This window comes from Agelaius phoeniceus, chromosome 34, assembly GCF_051311805.1.
Source record: "Agelaius phoeniceus isolate bAgePho1 chromosome 34, bAgePho1.hap1, whole genome shotgun sequence".
NCBI lineage: Eukaryota > Metazoa > Chordata > Aves > Passeriformes > Icteridae > Agelaius > Agelaius phoeniceus.
In genome coordinates, this window is record NC_135298.1 from 3,848,569 (window position 1) to 3,865,790 (window position 17,222).

At 52.3% G+C, this 17,222-nt stretch overlaps 2 protein-coding genes across 2 annotated transcripts in view; one reads left to right on the forward strand and one right to left on the reverse strand.

Moving 5' to 3' along the window:
* LOC143696423 (uncharacterized) overlaps positions 1 to 17,222 on the reverse strand; it is a 125,823-nt gene that overhangs the window by 22,905 nt on the left and 85,696 nt on the right. The window lies entirely within an intron of this gene.
* Positions 15,946 to 17,222, forward strand: part of LOC129133326 (synaptonemal complex protein 1-like) — an 80,088-nt gene continuing 78,811 nt past the window's right edge. Inside the window, exon 1 of the mRNA XM_077192520.1 lies at positions 15,946 to 15,984. Within this exon, the coding sequence (XP_077048635.1) occupies positions 15,946 to 15,984 (39 nt within the window). The remainder of the gene's footprint in view (positions 15,985 to 17,222) is intronic.

Here is a 17,222-nt window from a genome sequence, read left to right on the forward strand (position 1 = left end):
CAGGTATTTGCAAGGTTTTGGCTTTCTTTACCAGAAAATTACTTGACTCGGGCTGTGCCGGCACTGGGAAATTCCCACATCTGGGCACTGGTGGTGCCAGCAAACACCGGATCTTGGCATTGCCAATGACGGTAGCAGGGAATTGCCAGATTTTGGCTTTCTTTGCCAGAAAACTGCTGGACTTGGCTCTGCCAGAACGGGGAAATATCCAGATGTGAGCACTGGCAGTGGCAGCAAACACCAGGTCTGGGCGCCTGTATTGGCATCAGGAAATTGCCGGATTTTGGTTTTCTGTGCCAGCAAATTGCTGGACTTGGGCTGTGCCAGCACTGGGAAATTTCCGGATCTGGGCACTTGCGCAGCAGGCACCAGATCTGGGTGGTGTGTTGTAGTGTGTTTTCATACATTGTAATACTTTGTGATAGTTTAGGTTTTGAATCCCCATATTTTTCCCAAATGGTTCATCCCAGATGGTACCCCCCTCCCTTTCCCTGTGTAATCCTTTGCCCTTGCTGAGATCATCCCCAAATCCCCACCCTGGCTCTCTGTCAATCACTCAGCATCCCATCCCCTCCCTCTAGAAGCTTCGGTCCAGGATGTCGAGTGATGAGCCAGAGGCCAGGGGTCAGCCCCCCAAGCCTTGCCCCATACGCTGTCCTAAATGTCCATCCCCCAGGACCCATCCCTTAGGGTCACTTCTTGGTTAGTCAAATGTTCTCTACTTTGGGTTTCCACCTCCCTTTAAATGTAACCTTGGCACATCTCCTGGGCTCTGGGCAGGAGGCCCCTGAGGTGTAGGGGCTCCTTTGGGACACCTGGAATAAAACCTTGGATTAACCCCTGCTAAGAGTCGGCCCTTTCTCTTCTACCGCTGTCTCTGGTGTCTCTTGTGCTGCAAAGGCGGCCAGCCCAGGTGCCCTCAGTACCCTCGGGGCACAGAGAGTGTCTCCCCGCTGTCGGCCGTGTCGGGGCTGCCCCCGGTGTCTGCCGACTCGGGACTGGCCCAGGGTTCCTGAGAGGCTCCCAGAGAGACAGAGACAGTGGTGCTGGTGGCAGCACCGGGAAGCTGCCGGGTTTTGGCTTTCTTTGCCAGAAAATGGCTGCATTTGGGTTGTGCCAGCACTGGGAAATTGCCAGATGTGACTTTTCTGTGCCAGCAAACTGCTGGAATTGTGCTGTGCAGGCATCTGAAAAATTCCGGATCTGGGCACTGGCGGTGTCAGCACACACGAGATCGGAGTAGTGTAGGCAGCAGGTATTTGCCTGGTTTTGGCTTTCTTTGCCAGCCAATTGCTGGACTTGGGCTGTGGTGGCACAGGGAAATGTTCAGATCTGGGCATGGGTGGTGCCATCAAACACCAGGTCTGGGTGGTGACAGTCTTGGCACCAGGAAATTGCTGCGTTTCGTCTTCTTTTTCCAAAAAACTGCTGCACTTGGGCTGTGTTGGAACCAAGTATGTCCAGACTGGGGTACGGGCGGTGGCAGCAAACACCAGATCTTGGCATTGCCAGTGTCAGCAGTAGGAAATTGCCAGATTTTGGCTTTCTTTACCAGAAAATTGCTGGACTTGGCTCTGCCAGAACAAGGGAATTTCCAGATCTGGGCACTGGAGGTGGCAGCAAACACCAGATCTGGGCAGTGCCAGACCCAGTAATGTTGGAAATGAATTTGTAGAGAATTTTTAAGGTTTGATAGAAGGTTTCTATAGTATGTATGCAAGTGTCACAATCCATCCTTACGAACGGGTTTCGTGATGGTTTGTGGGTTGATCTCAGAGTGCAAAAAACACCGGCACGGTACAGGGGGCTGCAGTGATAATCAAAAGAAATGTACCTTTATTGAATAACCACAAGAAAATGCATTGGGGAGGAATTGGGGAAAAGGGAAAAAGAGGGAGGAAGAGAAAGGAAGGTATAAAGCTACCAAACATAGAAAAGGTGCAGTCCTTTGATGTCCAGCCAATGGAGTTCACCAGGTCACGTCTGGGGAGATCTCAGGGTTGCAGTTCATCCAAACTCTTATTATACTCTTTTTGTTGATGGGGGAAGGGGTAAAACATGAAACTGAATCAAAGGTAATCTATTGTATTTTTGGGGGAAAAAATGGTATTTAGAGAAGGGTACACACAGTCCATGTTCTCTGCAGTGGGTGAGAGCCATTGTCTTCTTGGTCCACTGCTCGCACCTGCAACATCCATCTTGCTTTGGTTAGCTTGCCTCCCCCACACACCTCCCCCAGGTTAGGGGTCTCAGTGCCAGTCCTTGGAAAGAGTGTGGGGGGGCCTTTTCACACAGGGATTTCATGTCTCGGTCTTTGATGGAGAGGCCTTGTACATCTCAGTCTGTCTGTCACGGCGGCTGTAAGACAAGTGAGGGGTCTTCTGTGGGGGACCACCCAAAACTCAGGAGAAGTCCAGCCAGGCCGAGAGGTGGGACAACTTCCAAGGCTATTGTTGCAAAAAGGCAAGGGGCCCCCTTCTTCCTTTCATTGGGTTCAGTGTAGCATACAGCAAACACACCTGTGAACAATAGCTTAGCAATGCCAGCAGCTGTGCTCAGGTCTCGGGGCCCATGGCATGTAACTTTCTCCACCAGGGCCAGAAACTTCAGACAAGGGGCTTTTCTTCAGTGGTCCCCAATGACGATTGTGAGGCAGATGAGAGAAACTTTGGACAGAGTCTCACACATACATTACATGGATGACGTACTAATCTGTGCTTCCACCAAGTCTTACTCAGACGCAGCACTTTCCAAGACTGTCGCAGCTGTCGAAAGCGCGGGGTTTCAGATAGCTCAGGAAAAAATCCAGCTATGGAGCCCATGGAAGTACCTCGGGTTTTTAATCACAGGAAGGACCGTCGTGCCTCAAACTCTGTCCATCAACGAGCACCCCCAGACATTAAGAGACACGCAACAGCTGTGCGGCGTCATCACGTGGATCTGACCTCTCCTGGGCCTCACCACAGAAGAACTGGCACCGCTCTTCGACCTTCTACGAGGAGACGGCGACCTGGCTTCCCCACGCTCGCTAACGCCAGAAGCCTGGGAGGCTTTGGAGAGAGTCGCCAGCGCCATCAAACACCGCCAGGCACATCGGACAGACCGGTCCCTTCCCCTCAGCCTCGGTATTTTTGGTAAGTGCCCAAACTTCCATGTGCTGCTCTTTCAGTGGGATGATACTTCAAAAACCCCACTCATCATCATTGAGTGGCTTTTTCTGCTGCACCAACCACATCAAACATTTACCACCCCACCAGAACTTGTAGCCAAACTTATTATTAAAGGCCGGCATTGCCTCCGGACTCTCGCAGCTTGTGATCCGGTGTGCATTTACCTCCCTTATACTTTGGAACCATTGGATTCTCTACTACAAACAAATGAACATCTGCAAATTTCATTCAACAGCTATCCCAGAAAAATTTCAAGTCATTATCCTGAACACAGACTTTTTAAAGATTCACTGCATTTGGCCCCAAAATCAGATAAAAGTAAAACTCCACTCAAAAACTCTATCACGGTGTTCACTGACGGTTCAGGCAAATCTCACCAGTCAGTGTTCACCTGGAGGGACCCGGACACCCAGAAGTGGGAGTCTGATATCCAGGTTGTTGAAGGTTCCCCCCAGACTGCAGAACTTGCTGCAGCTGTGAGGGCGTTTCAAACATTCCAACAACCCTTCAATTCAGTCACAGGTTCTGCATATGTCACCGGGATAGCAGAGCGGGCAGAGCGTGCCCTGATCAAGGAAGTCCAAAATAAAAAATTCTACAGCTTGCTCTCTGAATTAATTTGGTTCATCTCCCACAGAGAGCAACCTTATCACGTTCTGCACGTCCGGTTGCACACAGAGCTGCCAAGATACATCACTGAGAGGGCAAGCGGAGAGCAGACTTGTTAGCAATGGCAGCAAGTGCCACCCACATTTCCCCCGCTGCACCACATGTCTTTCAACAGGCTCGTCTAAGCCATGCATTCTTCCCTCAGAATGCTCCAGCTTTAGTAGGTCAATTTAAGATTTCCAGAGACCAAGCCAAGGCAATTATCTCCACCTGCCCCAATTGCCAATCCCTCGCCCTCGCTACCATAGGGACAAAACGAAGAAAATTACAGTGACAACTAACTTGACAACTAACTAACTTGACTAAAAACGAAGAAAATTACAGTGACAACTAACTTGACAACTAACTAACTTCATGTTTCCATCAGTGCTCAAACAGTCGATACCTGACTCACTGGAGGACCAGATGGCCACTCCCAGGACACCCCGAAATACCTTAACAGCTGCTGCCACCGTCACTGTGCTCATGTGCATCCAAACAGCGGTTGGATGGGTCGTGCCACAACCAACAGAAAACCTATGGGTCACACTGGGGAAATCTCTCAAGCAGGATAACTTTTGCATGGCCATGGCAGGTGCAAAAGACCTGCTGTCTACATGTCTGGTGGGAATCCCCCTGTCACCAAATGAATATGCCTGTGCAGGTAAGAAGCCCACCCTGGTAGACACCTGGGACGAGTGGATGAAGATCTTACCCCATGCACCACAGGACCTCCAAGAACTAGACCTACCAGGCTCCTCAAAGCGACTTCTTGTGTCAACTTTTTCTACAAGCCACCCCAACAAAATTGGCATGAGAAATCTGAACCACAGATGATAGTGAGAAAAGATATATCACCAAATGATAAGAGATACAATGATGTTGACTGGTGCAATTATACTGCCAAAACATTATCTAAGTCCTCTCCCTTTCCCAGAGTGCTTCCCAAGGGAGTGTTTCTCATCTGTGGTGACAGGGTGTGGGCAGGGATCCCCTTGAAGATCAAAGGGGGCCCCTGCAGCCTTGGCCAGCTTACTACCCTCACCCCAAACACTACCCAAATTAAAAATTGGAAACAAGAAACTCAATTGGCGCACCAGAAAAGATCGTACTCCCAATTCAATCAAAATTGCGATGGCCAAATTTATAATTCGGGCAAGATGAAGAGGGTTGCTGTTTCCATCTTTCTACCCTGGGTTGCAGCTGGGCCCTTGGATTTTCCCTTAATAAACCCGGCTGGATCTGCTCTGCGAGGAGTCCTCTCGTCCCTCTGGTGAGGCTTTGATTGCACCATCTGGGCTCAGGCGTCTGCTGGGCTGGGGCAGTTGTCAAGGCAGCCCCAAGTGGAGCCGCTTTCGGTGCTGCAGGCGCCTGACAGCGCCTGCCTGGGGAAGCTGCTCTGGCCACCCGCAGCAACCAATTCCTTTTCCCAGGCAGCAGCTCCCAGCGTCCTCCTGCGAAGCCCAGAGAGAGAGGGAGCAGCTGCCCTCAGCCCTGTCCTTTACCGCATCCCAATTCTCATGTAATGTCCCCCCTGGGAGAGAAACTGCCAGAGAAGAGAAGTGCGACCAGATCCCCCCCTCCCCTGAGCTTGAACACTTCTTTTGTTTCTTAAGGACCCAGTCTTATCAGAGCAGTGGTTTTGCACTGACAGCTGGGACACCAGCAGGAGATCACCCCACAGTGCCCAGTGTGCACCAGGCTCAACAAGGTCTCCTTCCCCCCTGATTCCACCAGGCCTCTTCCCTTGGCTGTGGTTTTGCTGGATAGTGGGTCAGGACAGTGAGGATCTCCTTCATCCATTCATTCACTGTTTAGGGTCTTGCAGACACTTCCTCAATTTCTCTCCAAGGTGACCTCAGAAAACCAATGATATCACAGCTCTTGTCCATCTGGTGAAGAATCTCCCACAGGGACACTCAGGTGTCTCCTCCAAGGCCCAAAGCATCAAAACCCCCAAGGGAAATCATCCCCCTTGGGCACTGCGCCTCCTTGGGTGAGTTCCAGAGCAAACAATCAAGGCAGTGGCCTGAAATGTTTTCCCAGCTGGGCCATAACACTTCTCTGATGGATGCACATTGTCCCTGGGGAAAGAGATGTGCAGAACCCTTCACTTATGCCCTGGAATGTCAAACAGGAATCACAGCCTTGGACAGCTCTCAGGAACCACTTCACTGTGGATTTTCCTTCCTGGAAGCCCAAGATGTCTGAATGTGCTCCTGGTGCCTCAGGGCCTGGGTAAACAGGGCTTGTCAGAGAGGCTGGCAGGGCACCAACACCCCTCCTCCTCACAGGGCACCTCTGTTACCCCAATTAGCTCCGAGTGGCTGCCTGGGGACAGGTGCCCACTTCCCCATGTGCCTGGGATGGGCACATCCTGCTCAGGGCCAGTGCTGGCCTGGGCCCAGAGCCAGGGCCATGACCCAGGTGCTCTGGGAGGGCTCTGTGGCTGCAGGTGTGACAGGATGAGGGGCAGGGCAGGGCATATTCCCCTCGGGACAGTGCTGTGGGCATGGAGCTTGGTGGGGTTTGGCATCTGCAGGGAAACGGCTATCGGGTTGTGTGGATGCGGGAATTGTCACTCCTGAGGCATTCCCCAGGCCTCAGCCTTGTCTGCAGGTGCTCAGCAGTGTCCAGTGCTGCCCAGTGTCTGCAGTGACTGAGATGCCAATCAGCCACCTGATCCCATGTCCCTTGTTCCCCTTGTTCTCCCACATGTTGCGTTTGGGGCCGGGCTCAGCTCTGGGGTGTCCCCCAGGGAAAGCTCTGGCAGGGGAGGGGCAGCAGGAGATGGGGGATCTGGCACTGGGGGCTGTTGGAGGATGGATTGTGTTGGACTGGGGGCTGTCCCCACAGGGTCCCCAGGTGCCTTTGGCTCCCTGCCTGCCCCCCTTGGCCCTCCAGGTGCCTGGGCCCTTCCAGGGGCAGCTGCCCTGTGCAGGAAGCTGGAGGGAGGCCGGGCAAGGGGGCTGGATCCATGCCACAGGTGGGGTGGGGTGGACTCTGTGCCAGGGCTGGTCTTGTGGCCAGGGCTGGGGGCTGTGCCAAGCCGGGCTTTGGCCTGGGGGCTGGCAGGGAGGGTGCAGGGAGGAGTCCCGGCAGGGATAAAGGTGCTCCTCACCTGCTGCAGCCTCAGGCAGCGCTGCCCAGAGCCAGAGGAAGATGAAGGTGGCTGTGCTCAGCGTGGCCCTGCTCTTCTCCATCCTGCTGTGCCCCCCGGCACAGGCCAAGGTGAGGCACCAGCCAAACGCTGTCCCCACATCCTGCCCTCCTTTCTGGCCTCCCATCCCACCCTTTTGGTCCCTCCTCTGTGTCCCATTCAGGGTCCCCAAACGCCCTCCCACTGACCATTCCTGAGGCCTTTCCTTCCATGTCCCCCCTCAATCCTTTGCTTTTCTTCCTGGCCACTGCAGAGGGGTCCCCCTGTACAATTCCCTGACTCACCCCCACTCCCACACCATCTCCCAGTCCCGTTGGTTTTGTCCCCACCTGTCCTCATTCTCCTGTCACCACCAAGTCCCTCCCTTGCCCACCCATGTCCCTACACCTCAGTTCCTTTCTCCTCCCCTGTACCTCACACCCTGCTCCTTCCACACCCTCAGCCCTGTCCCCTGGGCCCTCAAGTGACCCCAGATCAGTGTCTTTGGGTCTCCCCCCACCTCAAACAGATCTTCTTGAAGGCCCTGAATTCCCATCCCTCTGCCTGCGCCCTGCTCCCTGCACCCGTGTCCCCCCCAGCCCCACAAGGTCCAGTCCAGACCCAGCCTTTGTTCTCCTTTCCAGGCACTCCTGGAAGGAACCCAAGATGATCTGCGGGAGGTGAGTGGGCTGCTGGCATGGGAGGGCATCCCCTCAGGGCATTGGGGGGCAGTGGTGTCCCCCCATCCCTTGCTGGCACCGGGGACATCCCAGTGACCAGCGAGGTCTCCTGGTCTCTCTGCAGTTGGATTTAGACAATGTTGCGGTCCTGGAGACGCCTCTGGTGGGTACCACGAGTTCTGCTGCTGTCAGAGCCTCCCCTTGCCTGGCCACCACAGCCCAGGCCATCCCAGTCTGTCCCAGCAGAGCCCAGTGCACCCCTCCTGACAGCCCAGACAATGCCCTGGCCCAGGGCTGCTCCCCAGGGAAGCCTTTGCCCAGGGCCCTGCTGCATTCCCATCCCTGTCAGCCCAGGAGCCCCTGGATGAGCCAGGACGCAGCCCCTGCCCCAGCTGTGCCTCTTGGCCAGGAGCCCAGTGCTTCTGGGCAGCAGCACAGCAGCTCCTGCACCCCATTGCTCCCACAGCCCCTTCCCCAAGGCGCCCCTGCTCTCCCCTGCCTCCCAGTGCAGCCCAGTGCCCCCAGTGTGTCTCTAACGCTGCCTTTGTCCCCAGCCCCCTGTGGCTGAAGAGCTGCGGGCTCTCCTGCGGCAGAAGCGCCTGGCTGCCTCTCTGGATGCCTAGGTGAGCCGTGCCTGCAGGGACAGGGCTGGGGACAAAGCCCAGCCATGGCCCAGTGGGCTCCAGAGGTCACCTTCTGGGCTTTGTCTTTTAGGCTGGCAAGGACCAGTGTCCTTTTTCCTCTCCAGTGGCATGAGGAGATGATCCTCCCTGCAGGAACCCCCTGAACCCTTTGAGCCCTGGGCCATTTCCCCTGAAGAATAATCAATCAATAGTCAATAAACCCTTTGAGCAAAGCTTTGCTCTGTGTCTGTGTGTGTGTCCGTGGGTCTGGATTTCCTCCTTTCCAGTGGTCTGGGGAAGTCAGGCCAGGTCTGGGCTCTGCTGCCTTGACACAGTCTGTGCTTTCCCCCAGACAAATGGTGTGTTGGGAGTTGTGCAGAGTCCAGGGGGAATGGGTTGAGTGGAGGGGTGGCTGTGCAGGTGGTGAGAAAGGCTGTGGTTCACTGTGAGAGAAGTCGGCATGGCCTGGGTTTAAAAGAAAAAAAATAATTTAAAAAAACCCCTTTCTTTTAAAACCTTTTCTCCCTGTGAGAAATGACTGTTCACGTCTCAAAATTTTGAAAGATCTATTAAAAACTTAACAAAACTTACAACAAAGGGACTAAATAAGGAAAAAGTGAGTGCTGGGAGCCTCCCCCACTTTGTGGCTGGTAACCACGTGGCTGGCTCATCCACACAATGGCTGCTCTCCCTTTTATATCCTTGCTGTTGCAACAGGCAGCCCTAGCTCCTCCCAAAGGCTGTCTCTTGACTCTTGGTCGCTGTCCATTGGTGCAGACTGCTTTCTTGGAACTGGATTGGAGCTCAGCTGTTGCTAAGCCGTGCCTCTTAGGAACAATCTGCCCCTCCCCAAATGCCCGCACTACCAAGATCATCCCAGGATAACAATGCTGGGCGGGGGGACACATTGCAGTAACATAACTCTACATCTGTACAACTTCTCTTAACATACTTATCATGTTCACCCCTTAATTGGGAAGGCCAACCATCTCATTACTCATGTCTATCACTGTGGCATTCACATTCTCTGAAAAAATCCCTCCGCCCAGGATTTTTCTCCTGGGAAGCTGAGAAGCCTCAGAGGAAAAGGAAAACAATGCTTATCTCATTTGCTTCTCCTGTGTTGGGCTCATGTGCAGAATGTGTTTGGAGATTGTTTACCCACAGGTGATTGATTGGTCACTCAATCCCCTGGTGTGTAAGTGCAGCAAAAGTTGTCTGTGAGAGATAGTTTTCATTTTTCTATCTAAGAGTGAAAAAACAGTTGATGCAGGTGGCTAGCGTTTATCACAGTCCTAGAGCTCTTTTTCAGGGAATGTCGGTTGTTTTCCACTGTCCTAGAGCTCTTTCTCAGGAAAAACAAATTGTTTTTCACTGCTGCACAACTCTGTTCTCACAGAGTTTTCAGCTTTCTCATGGCTTCTGGCAGCTCAGGTCAGGATTCAGTTTGTCAGCTTTTGGCTGCTGTTTCACCACCACAGAAAACATCATTCCTGTCCCAAAAAATAAAAGCAGCTGAGACGCAGCTCACTGCCTTCTAGAAGGTGAAAAGGGATGCAGGTGCCTGGGGGCCCAGCAGAGAAATGGCAGTATTGAAAATGTGAGAAGCAAAGTTTTATTCATAGAGGCAGTGCTTGACCTCAAGGAAGACCTTTCCTACCAATCAAGACTTCCTTAGGGAACACCCTGCTTCTATATCAATTAGAAAATAATGTTATATTGCTTCTTATGAAAAGAAAACTAAGGAGAGAAAATCCTGAAAATGGGAAAAAATCATTTGAGGTAATTGCTCATTGAAATCTTTTTCATTAATTCCACTCCTGACAAAATTAATTCTTGAAGCCAATTCTGGTCAAGGTACAGCTCCTTTGGGCTTTGTGCACTCTGAGGAGCCCCATGGGAGATTTGGTGGCAACTCCATGAGCCTCAGTTCCTCAAAGGAGATGTCACAAATGTCCAAGGAAAGGAAGTGCAAAGCAAAGGCAGAACACACCTTCCAGGGCCCAAGATAATGTTCTCCTCCCCACTGGATTTTTGCCCTGGTCAGATGGGACTGTGCGAGGGTGAGGGAGACTTCCTGAGCAATCCTTTGCTCTCCAGGCACTGATCAGCTTGATGCCTGGAGAGGCTCCCTGGAACAGAGGCTGGTCAGAGTTAAAGGAATAAAGTAGGGATTTATTAAAAGGCCTTCAAAGGATTCCCCTTGAGCAGGACAAGAGCCCAGCCAAGGCTACACTCAAAATGGATGACTGGTCAGGGATTTTCCCACTTTTATAAGGTTTGGTCCATTTAAATATTGGGGTTAAATGTCCAATTCCAGCCTCAGGTGATGCAGTCCCATCTTCCCAGTTTGCTCTCCTCAATTCGCTGTTGTTTGCCCTTTTGGGGCCTGAAGCTGCAACAGCATCTGGTTCTGGGGCTGGAAAAGGATTGTTTTGTCTGACTACACTGTGAAGAGAACTTGTTAACACTCTGTATGAAGTCCAGAGTTACAGACTAATGCAGTACAGAATCTGGAGATATGACAGCTAAAACTGAAGGCATCAGCCTGTTCCATGTTCCCTTGGTTCCATGGGGACCCACAGCGTCACAATGGCCACTTGTTCCCATGAGGTTCCCCAGTGTCACCGTGGTGTCCTTGGACCCACCTGGTCACAACCGACCCATGGTTCCATGAGGTTCCGCGGTGTCACCATGGTCACTGTCAGAGGCTGGATGAGATCAATGTCCTGAGACACTGTGGGATGAGCTGTCAATCAGTCACACAGTGGGGACAGGGCTAACCCAGCCCTGATTGCCTGAGCGATCAGAAATCCCACCTGGGGGCAGGCCCACAAAGGCCCGGGGGCTTAAAAACACGGAGCACAAGGTCAGCCCCTAGTATGGACTCTGCCTTCTCCTGGGGTTTGTGTCTCACCCACACTGGAACCCTAGGAACTGATAGTCATATGAGTGTCTTTCTATAGAGCTTCTGTCTTTCTGTCTCTCTCTCTTTCTTCTCCTTCTAATGCTCTTTATATGCAACATTTTTTGGATACCTCAGCAGCTTACGTGTTCAATGATTTCTAGGGTAAATGAGCTAAGTTAATGAAGTTACTGCTATGATAAGTGTTTTCTGTGTAATGGGATGTTGCATTAAATCCTCTTCCAAAGTTTCTTGTGTTTTTGTACTTTGCCAGTAGAATTTTGTGTCCTTTTGACCTCTTGAGAATATCTGGCTGGTGTTCCTCCTGTGCACCAAACTCAAGTAAAGGAGCCTTTGGTTACCTGCAGCATTTCAGTGTTCTGGGCTGTTACACCCCACAGGCTCACAATGGCCTCTTGTTTCCACACTGGCCCCTTGGTTCCATGGGCCCCAACAGTGCCACAATGATCCCCTTGGTTCCACAACTTTCCAGAGTGTTGTAGAGAATACATTGTTAAAGGAGTTAATAGAAAATTCCAATGATAGATATAGACTGTTTGTTTAATGTTTTATAGTTATGTAAAGTGCCAGTGTAAGTTTTAATTGTTTTTTTAAAGGTCTTAAAATTATGTAAATCCCCTTACTGTTGGGTATTCCCCCCGCTGCTCCCACTCTCATCTCAAATGGCAAACCACCCAAGACCATAAAGAGGATGATTACGTCACCTAATAAGCAAATATGAAACTCCCATAAGACTTAGCAGAAAAGGATTACATAACAAAAACCTCTAGAACAACCAACCACCTTGCAAATAAAGAATCAAAATACCACCTCTAAACAAAGAGAACATAAGACAATATCAAAGACCCTGGTCAGAACTTTTTGCCTTCATCAATCTAACCAGAGCAGGCCAAGAGCAGTATAAAGATTATGAACCTGAAACCAACAGGCGTCTACTTGGAGACTGTCGTGAGGAAAGAAGACCCAGCTCTGCTGGAGGACGAGCTGACCTCCTCCTCCTCCACGCCGTCTGGGGAGGAGCGGTGGTGTGAGCACACCCCATGGGTCCCCTGCCTAGACTGTTTCCAGTAAAGCTGAAATCACTAAAGAGCTGCTCACGTGCCATTCATAACAGTCTTGGGGACTGGTCCGGGAGAAGGCCACACCCGAAGAGGACTGAGGGCCTGCGGGATAACTGGCCCTATCTGGAGCGGTTGGCAGCAGCCTAGGAGCAAAGAGTGTGGAGGAGCATGGGTAAGTAAAGGCGGTGTCAGGAGTAGGAGGCAAGCGAAAGAAGTGTGTGTGAGACGGGGCCCGGCAGCTCGGAGCCCCGAAGCAGCTGTGGGCCTCCGAGTACCGCGGTTCCGGACTGCTGCGAGGGGACCGGCCAGAAACGGAGGGAAGCAGGAGAAGCCTGAGTGAGCGAGACGCCTCCCAGGGGGATAAGGTGGGCCCCCCTCCGGGCGTGGGAGGAATAGAAATGTGAGTGGCACGCAAGGGGTCGGCCTTCCCCCTTCAGGCTTGGTAGGCGCCCTCAGGGCGTGCTGAGGGTGGCAGACGAATTGGTGAGTTGGCACGCAAACCCCGAACGGAGCTCCGGCTGCGGGGAGGATCGGGGCAGTGTGAGTCGCGCACAATCCCTGGAGTGGGGGGACACGGGTCCCTACCGGGGTTTGGGGTGCCCCAAGTACAGCAGCAGCACTGAGTAGAGCCAAGAGGGCCCCAGTGCCCAGGCTCGGACGGTGGTGCTGGGGGTTCAGTGTGCCGCGGTTCAGGTAGAAACCGTAAACCCACTGGAGGCCCCTGGGGGCATTGGGGTCACAGGGCAGGGCTGGGCTGGGCTTACAGGGCAAGGCCCGACCTGCCCCTTCCTCCCCCACACACAAAATGTTTGGAGCCAACAATCTCCTCCAGTCTGTCACAACAGGCAGTGTTGGAGGTGAAATCCCAATTGGGGCCATGGGCACCTGGCTGAGAAGGACAGTTCTTTTCCATAGGAAGGAAAGCACAGATCCCCAAGGTTTGGAAGACAGGTGAGAGCCTCAGTAGGCCGAGGCCAGCCAGACTTGTCAGTAATAGCAGATTTTGGATTTAGGGAATTTTGGAGGTGGAAACCCAATCTCGGCCATGGGCACCTGGAGAAGCAGGACAGTTCTTTCTCATCGGAAGGAGAGCATGGAGCCTCCCCCAGTGTTTTGGAGACAGATGAGAGATGACCCTTGTGAAACCACTGCCAGCCAGACTTGTCCTGGCAATATTCCTATGGGAACAATCCCTGGATATAAGGAAATTTGGAGGTGAAATCCCAATTCTGGCCATGGGTGCCTGGAGCAGATGGACAGTTCATATCTATTGGGAAGGAAAGCACCGAGCCCCAGTGTTTCAGCAGCAGATGAGAAGTGACCCTCAACATGCAAAGGTCCCTTGGACCAGTCAGGCAGGCCATGGGAGGCCAAACCAGCCAGAGCTGTTCTGTGTTCCCTTGGTTTTATGGGCCTCCAGAGTGTCACAATGGTGCCTTGGATCCATGGGGCCCCGCAGTGTCATAATGGTGACTTGATTCCATGGGTTCCAGCAGTGTCACAGTGGCCCCTTGATTACAAGAAGACCTGCAGTGTCACACTGGCCCCCAGGTTCGATGGGGTCCCACAATGTCACAGTGGCCCCCAGGTGTCATAAGGCCCCGCAGTGTCACAATGGTCCCAAGGATTCCATGAGGCCTTGCAGTGTCACAATGGTCTCCGTGGTTCCCCAGGCCCCACAATGTCGTGTGACTCCTCTGTTCCATGAGCCCTGCAATGTCACAACGGACCTTTGGACCCTGGGGCTTTGCTGTGTCACAATGGTGTCCTCTGGCTCCACAGTGTCACAATGGACCATTGATGACAGGAGGCCACTCTGTGTCGCCCTGGAGCTTTGGTTCCATGCAGCCCTGCAGTGTCACAATGGACCTTTGGTTGCATGCAGCCCTGCAGTGTCACAAAGGCCTCTTGGTTTCACGAGGCCCCACAATATCACAGTGGTCCTCTTGGTTCTCTGGGGACCCCCAGGGGCACAATGGTCTCCATGATTCCATGGTGCCATCAGTGTCAAAATGGCTCCTTGGTTCCATGACACCCCAAAGTGTCATAATGGTCTCCATGGGGCCATGAGGCCCCCTGGTGTCACAATGGACCCTTGGTTCCATGAGGCCTCTCAGTGTCACAGTGATACCTACATTCCATGGAGCCACACAGTGTCAGTACAGTCCCCTTGGTTCCATGAGGCCCAGCAATGTCACAGTGGTCTCCATGATTCCATGAGGCCCCACAGTGTCACAATCGTCCCTTGGTCTCACAGGGCCCCACAGTGTCACAATGGTCCCTTGGTCTCACAGGGCTCCTCAGTGTCACAATTGTCCCTTGGTCTCACTAGGCCCCACAGTGTCACAATGCTCCCTTGGTTCCATGGCCCTGTGCTGGTGCATTCCCCCCTGCCCTTCTCAGGCCGCCCTGCCAGCTGAGAAATGCTCCTTGGGCCTCGGCCTTGGCCAACAGCCCCTGGGCTCAGCTCCTCTGCAGCTCATCACAAACACTGTCTGCTCCAGGCACTGCTGCTGCCCAACCAGCTCCTGGTTCCTTTAGCCGCAGCCCTGGGAACTGGTTTTGTTCCCTCCGTGACACAAGATCCCTGTTCTCACCCTGCCAAAGAAAGCTGTTGGTGCCCAGTGTGGCCAGGATGAGCCATTGCTGGGACTGAAGCCCCTCTCTTGGGGCTCTGCAAACAGCGCTCCAAAAGGAGCCCTTGGAGCTCTCCTGGGCCAGTGACTCCCTCTGAGTGGGGCCTCTGCCAGCCGGGAACTCTCCCGTTTGCTGCACTCGGGGATCCTGAACAAGCACAGAGCCTGGGCCGATCCCCCCACTCCTCCAGGCTCCCACCGGAGCAGGCTGTGGTGCCTTCCCCTCCACGTGAACAAGCGGCGGCGACTCCGCTCCCATGTGAGCAACCGCTGCTGCCGACCCTTCCCAAAACTGAAGAAAAACAGGTAACCATCCCCAAAGTCAGATCTCCCTTGGCCTATTGAACGAGGCAGCGAATGAAGAGGGCAACCACGGGAGACAGTGACGATGAGGAAGAGAAGCCCTGTTTCTTCCCTTTACAGGAGGTGCCGACAGCTCCTGGAGTTATTGGCTCTGTACACGCCCCGATAGACACCAGTGATGTGCGAGCGTTCAAGAAAGAGATGGGAAAATTAATGGATGGTCCTTTGGGGGTGGCAGAAAGGCTAGATGAATTTCTAGGGACCAGCACCTACACCTAGGAGGATCTCCAAGGGATCATGAGATCGCTGTTCAACAATGAGGAGAGGGACATGATCAGACTAGCTGTGATCAAAGACTGGGAAAAGAGAAACCCCAACAGGGAAAGCGGGGATGAGAGATGGCCAAACCAAAAATTGTCCTGGAATGCCCAGACGGAGGAGGGGAGGCAGAAAATTATAATTTTCAGAAATATGATAATTAAGGGTATCAGGGAAGCGGTACCCAAGGGACAGAACATGAGGAAGGTACTCAGAGAGTGCCAGGGAAAAGATGAAACTCCCACGGAATGGTTGGAGAGGCTCCGCAAGGGCTTGAGAATGTATTTGGGCATGGATCCCGATTCTCCGATCAGGGCGGTTTTGCTAAAAACTCAGTTTGTAGCAAAATCCTGGGAGGACATTCGGAAAAAGTTAGAAAAGATACTTGGGTGGCAGGAAAAGGGGTTGCAGGAGCTGCTTCAGGAAGCCCAGAAAGTCGACATGAGACGAGACGAAGAGAAACAGAAGATCCAGGCTAAGGTATTGGTAGCTGTGGTAAGGGAAGCACAAAAACAGGATCAGGTCAGAGACACAGCGAAGAAGGCGCTGGCAAAGAAACAGAACTCTTCCCAAGGAAAAGGATCAAATGATCAGAGGAGAGATTTCGAGTGCTATTACTGCAAGCAAAAGGGACACATCTGAAGGAATTGTCCCAACAAAGCCAAGGACCAGGCAATGTTTCAAGAAGTTCAGGGGTGTCAGGGGTTTCTCTTTGGGGTCCGGAACACCGAGGGAGCCCTTGATAAAATTAAAAGTAGGACCCCACAGGCAGGAGATGTGGTTTATGGTAGACTCGGGGGCGGAACGGACAGCGGTGCAGCAGCTGCCACAAGGGTGCTCTCTGAGTGACGACTCACTGATGGTAATCGGGGCAAAAGGGGAACCCTTTGAGCTTCCGATCATAAAAGATGTAGAAATAGAAACGGAAAACAAAAGATGTACAGGACATATATTAATGATATGGGATGCGGATTTTAATTTACTGGGGCGGGACATGATGGTAGCCCTAGAAATCGGCTTGGCAGTGGAGAATTCCCAGCTCAGGGTGAGAATGTATAAACTCACTGTTCAGGAAGAGGAGAAAATAGACCCGAAGGTGTGGTATGTCGAAGGGGAAGCTGGGATGTCGTGAACGGTGGAAGAAATGCCTCACACAATATGCGTGAATAGCAAATCTCAAAGTTTATTGAAAGCTCACACATATTTATATTGGTGTTAATGAAGCTTATACATATTGCAAAAGCTGAGCTCATTATTGGCTAAAGCACACTTAGATCAACTACACTTACTTCTATGCTCTAATGATTATTTTGTTTCTATGTTTACATTCTTCTAGCTTCTCTACTTAGATTATCTTCATTTTCTAGCAAGCGATTTTCTCCCCCATCTTCTCGTTTCAGCCAAGGTCACTATGACCTTTGTCAGTGATTGGACACTGGTTGCATAATCTCCAGCTTGTTTCCCCTATCTTTATCCAACGGTATCACGTTGAAGTGGCCTTTCTCAGCTAGCCAATTATTTATAAAGCTCTCTACACTGGGAGGTTGGACATAGAGCGGATTTGTGTCGAAATTGGGAGACCAGAAGACCCTATAACGGGTCAAACAATATATGGGTCAAACAATATCCCACCGCCATGGAGGGGAGAAAGGGATTGAAACCAGTGATTGACGAGTTGATAAAGAAAGGAACCTTGGAGCCATGCATGTCTCAGCACA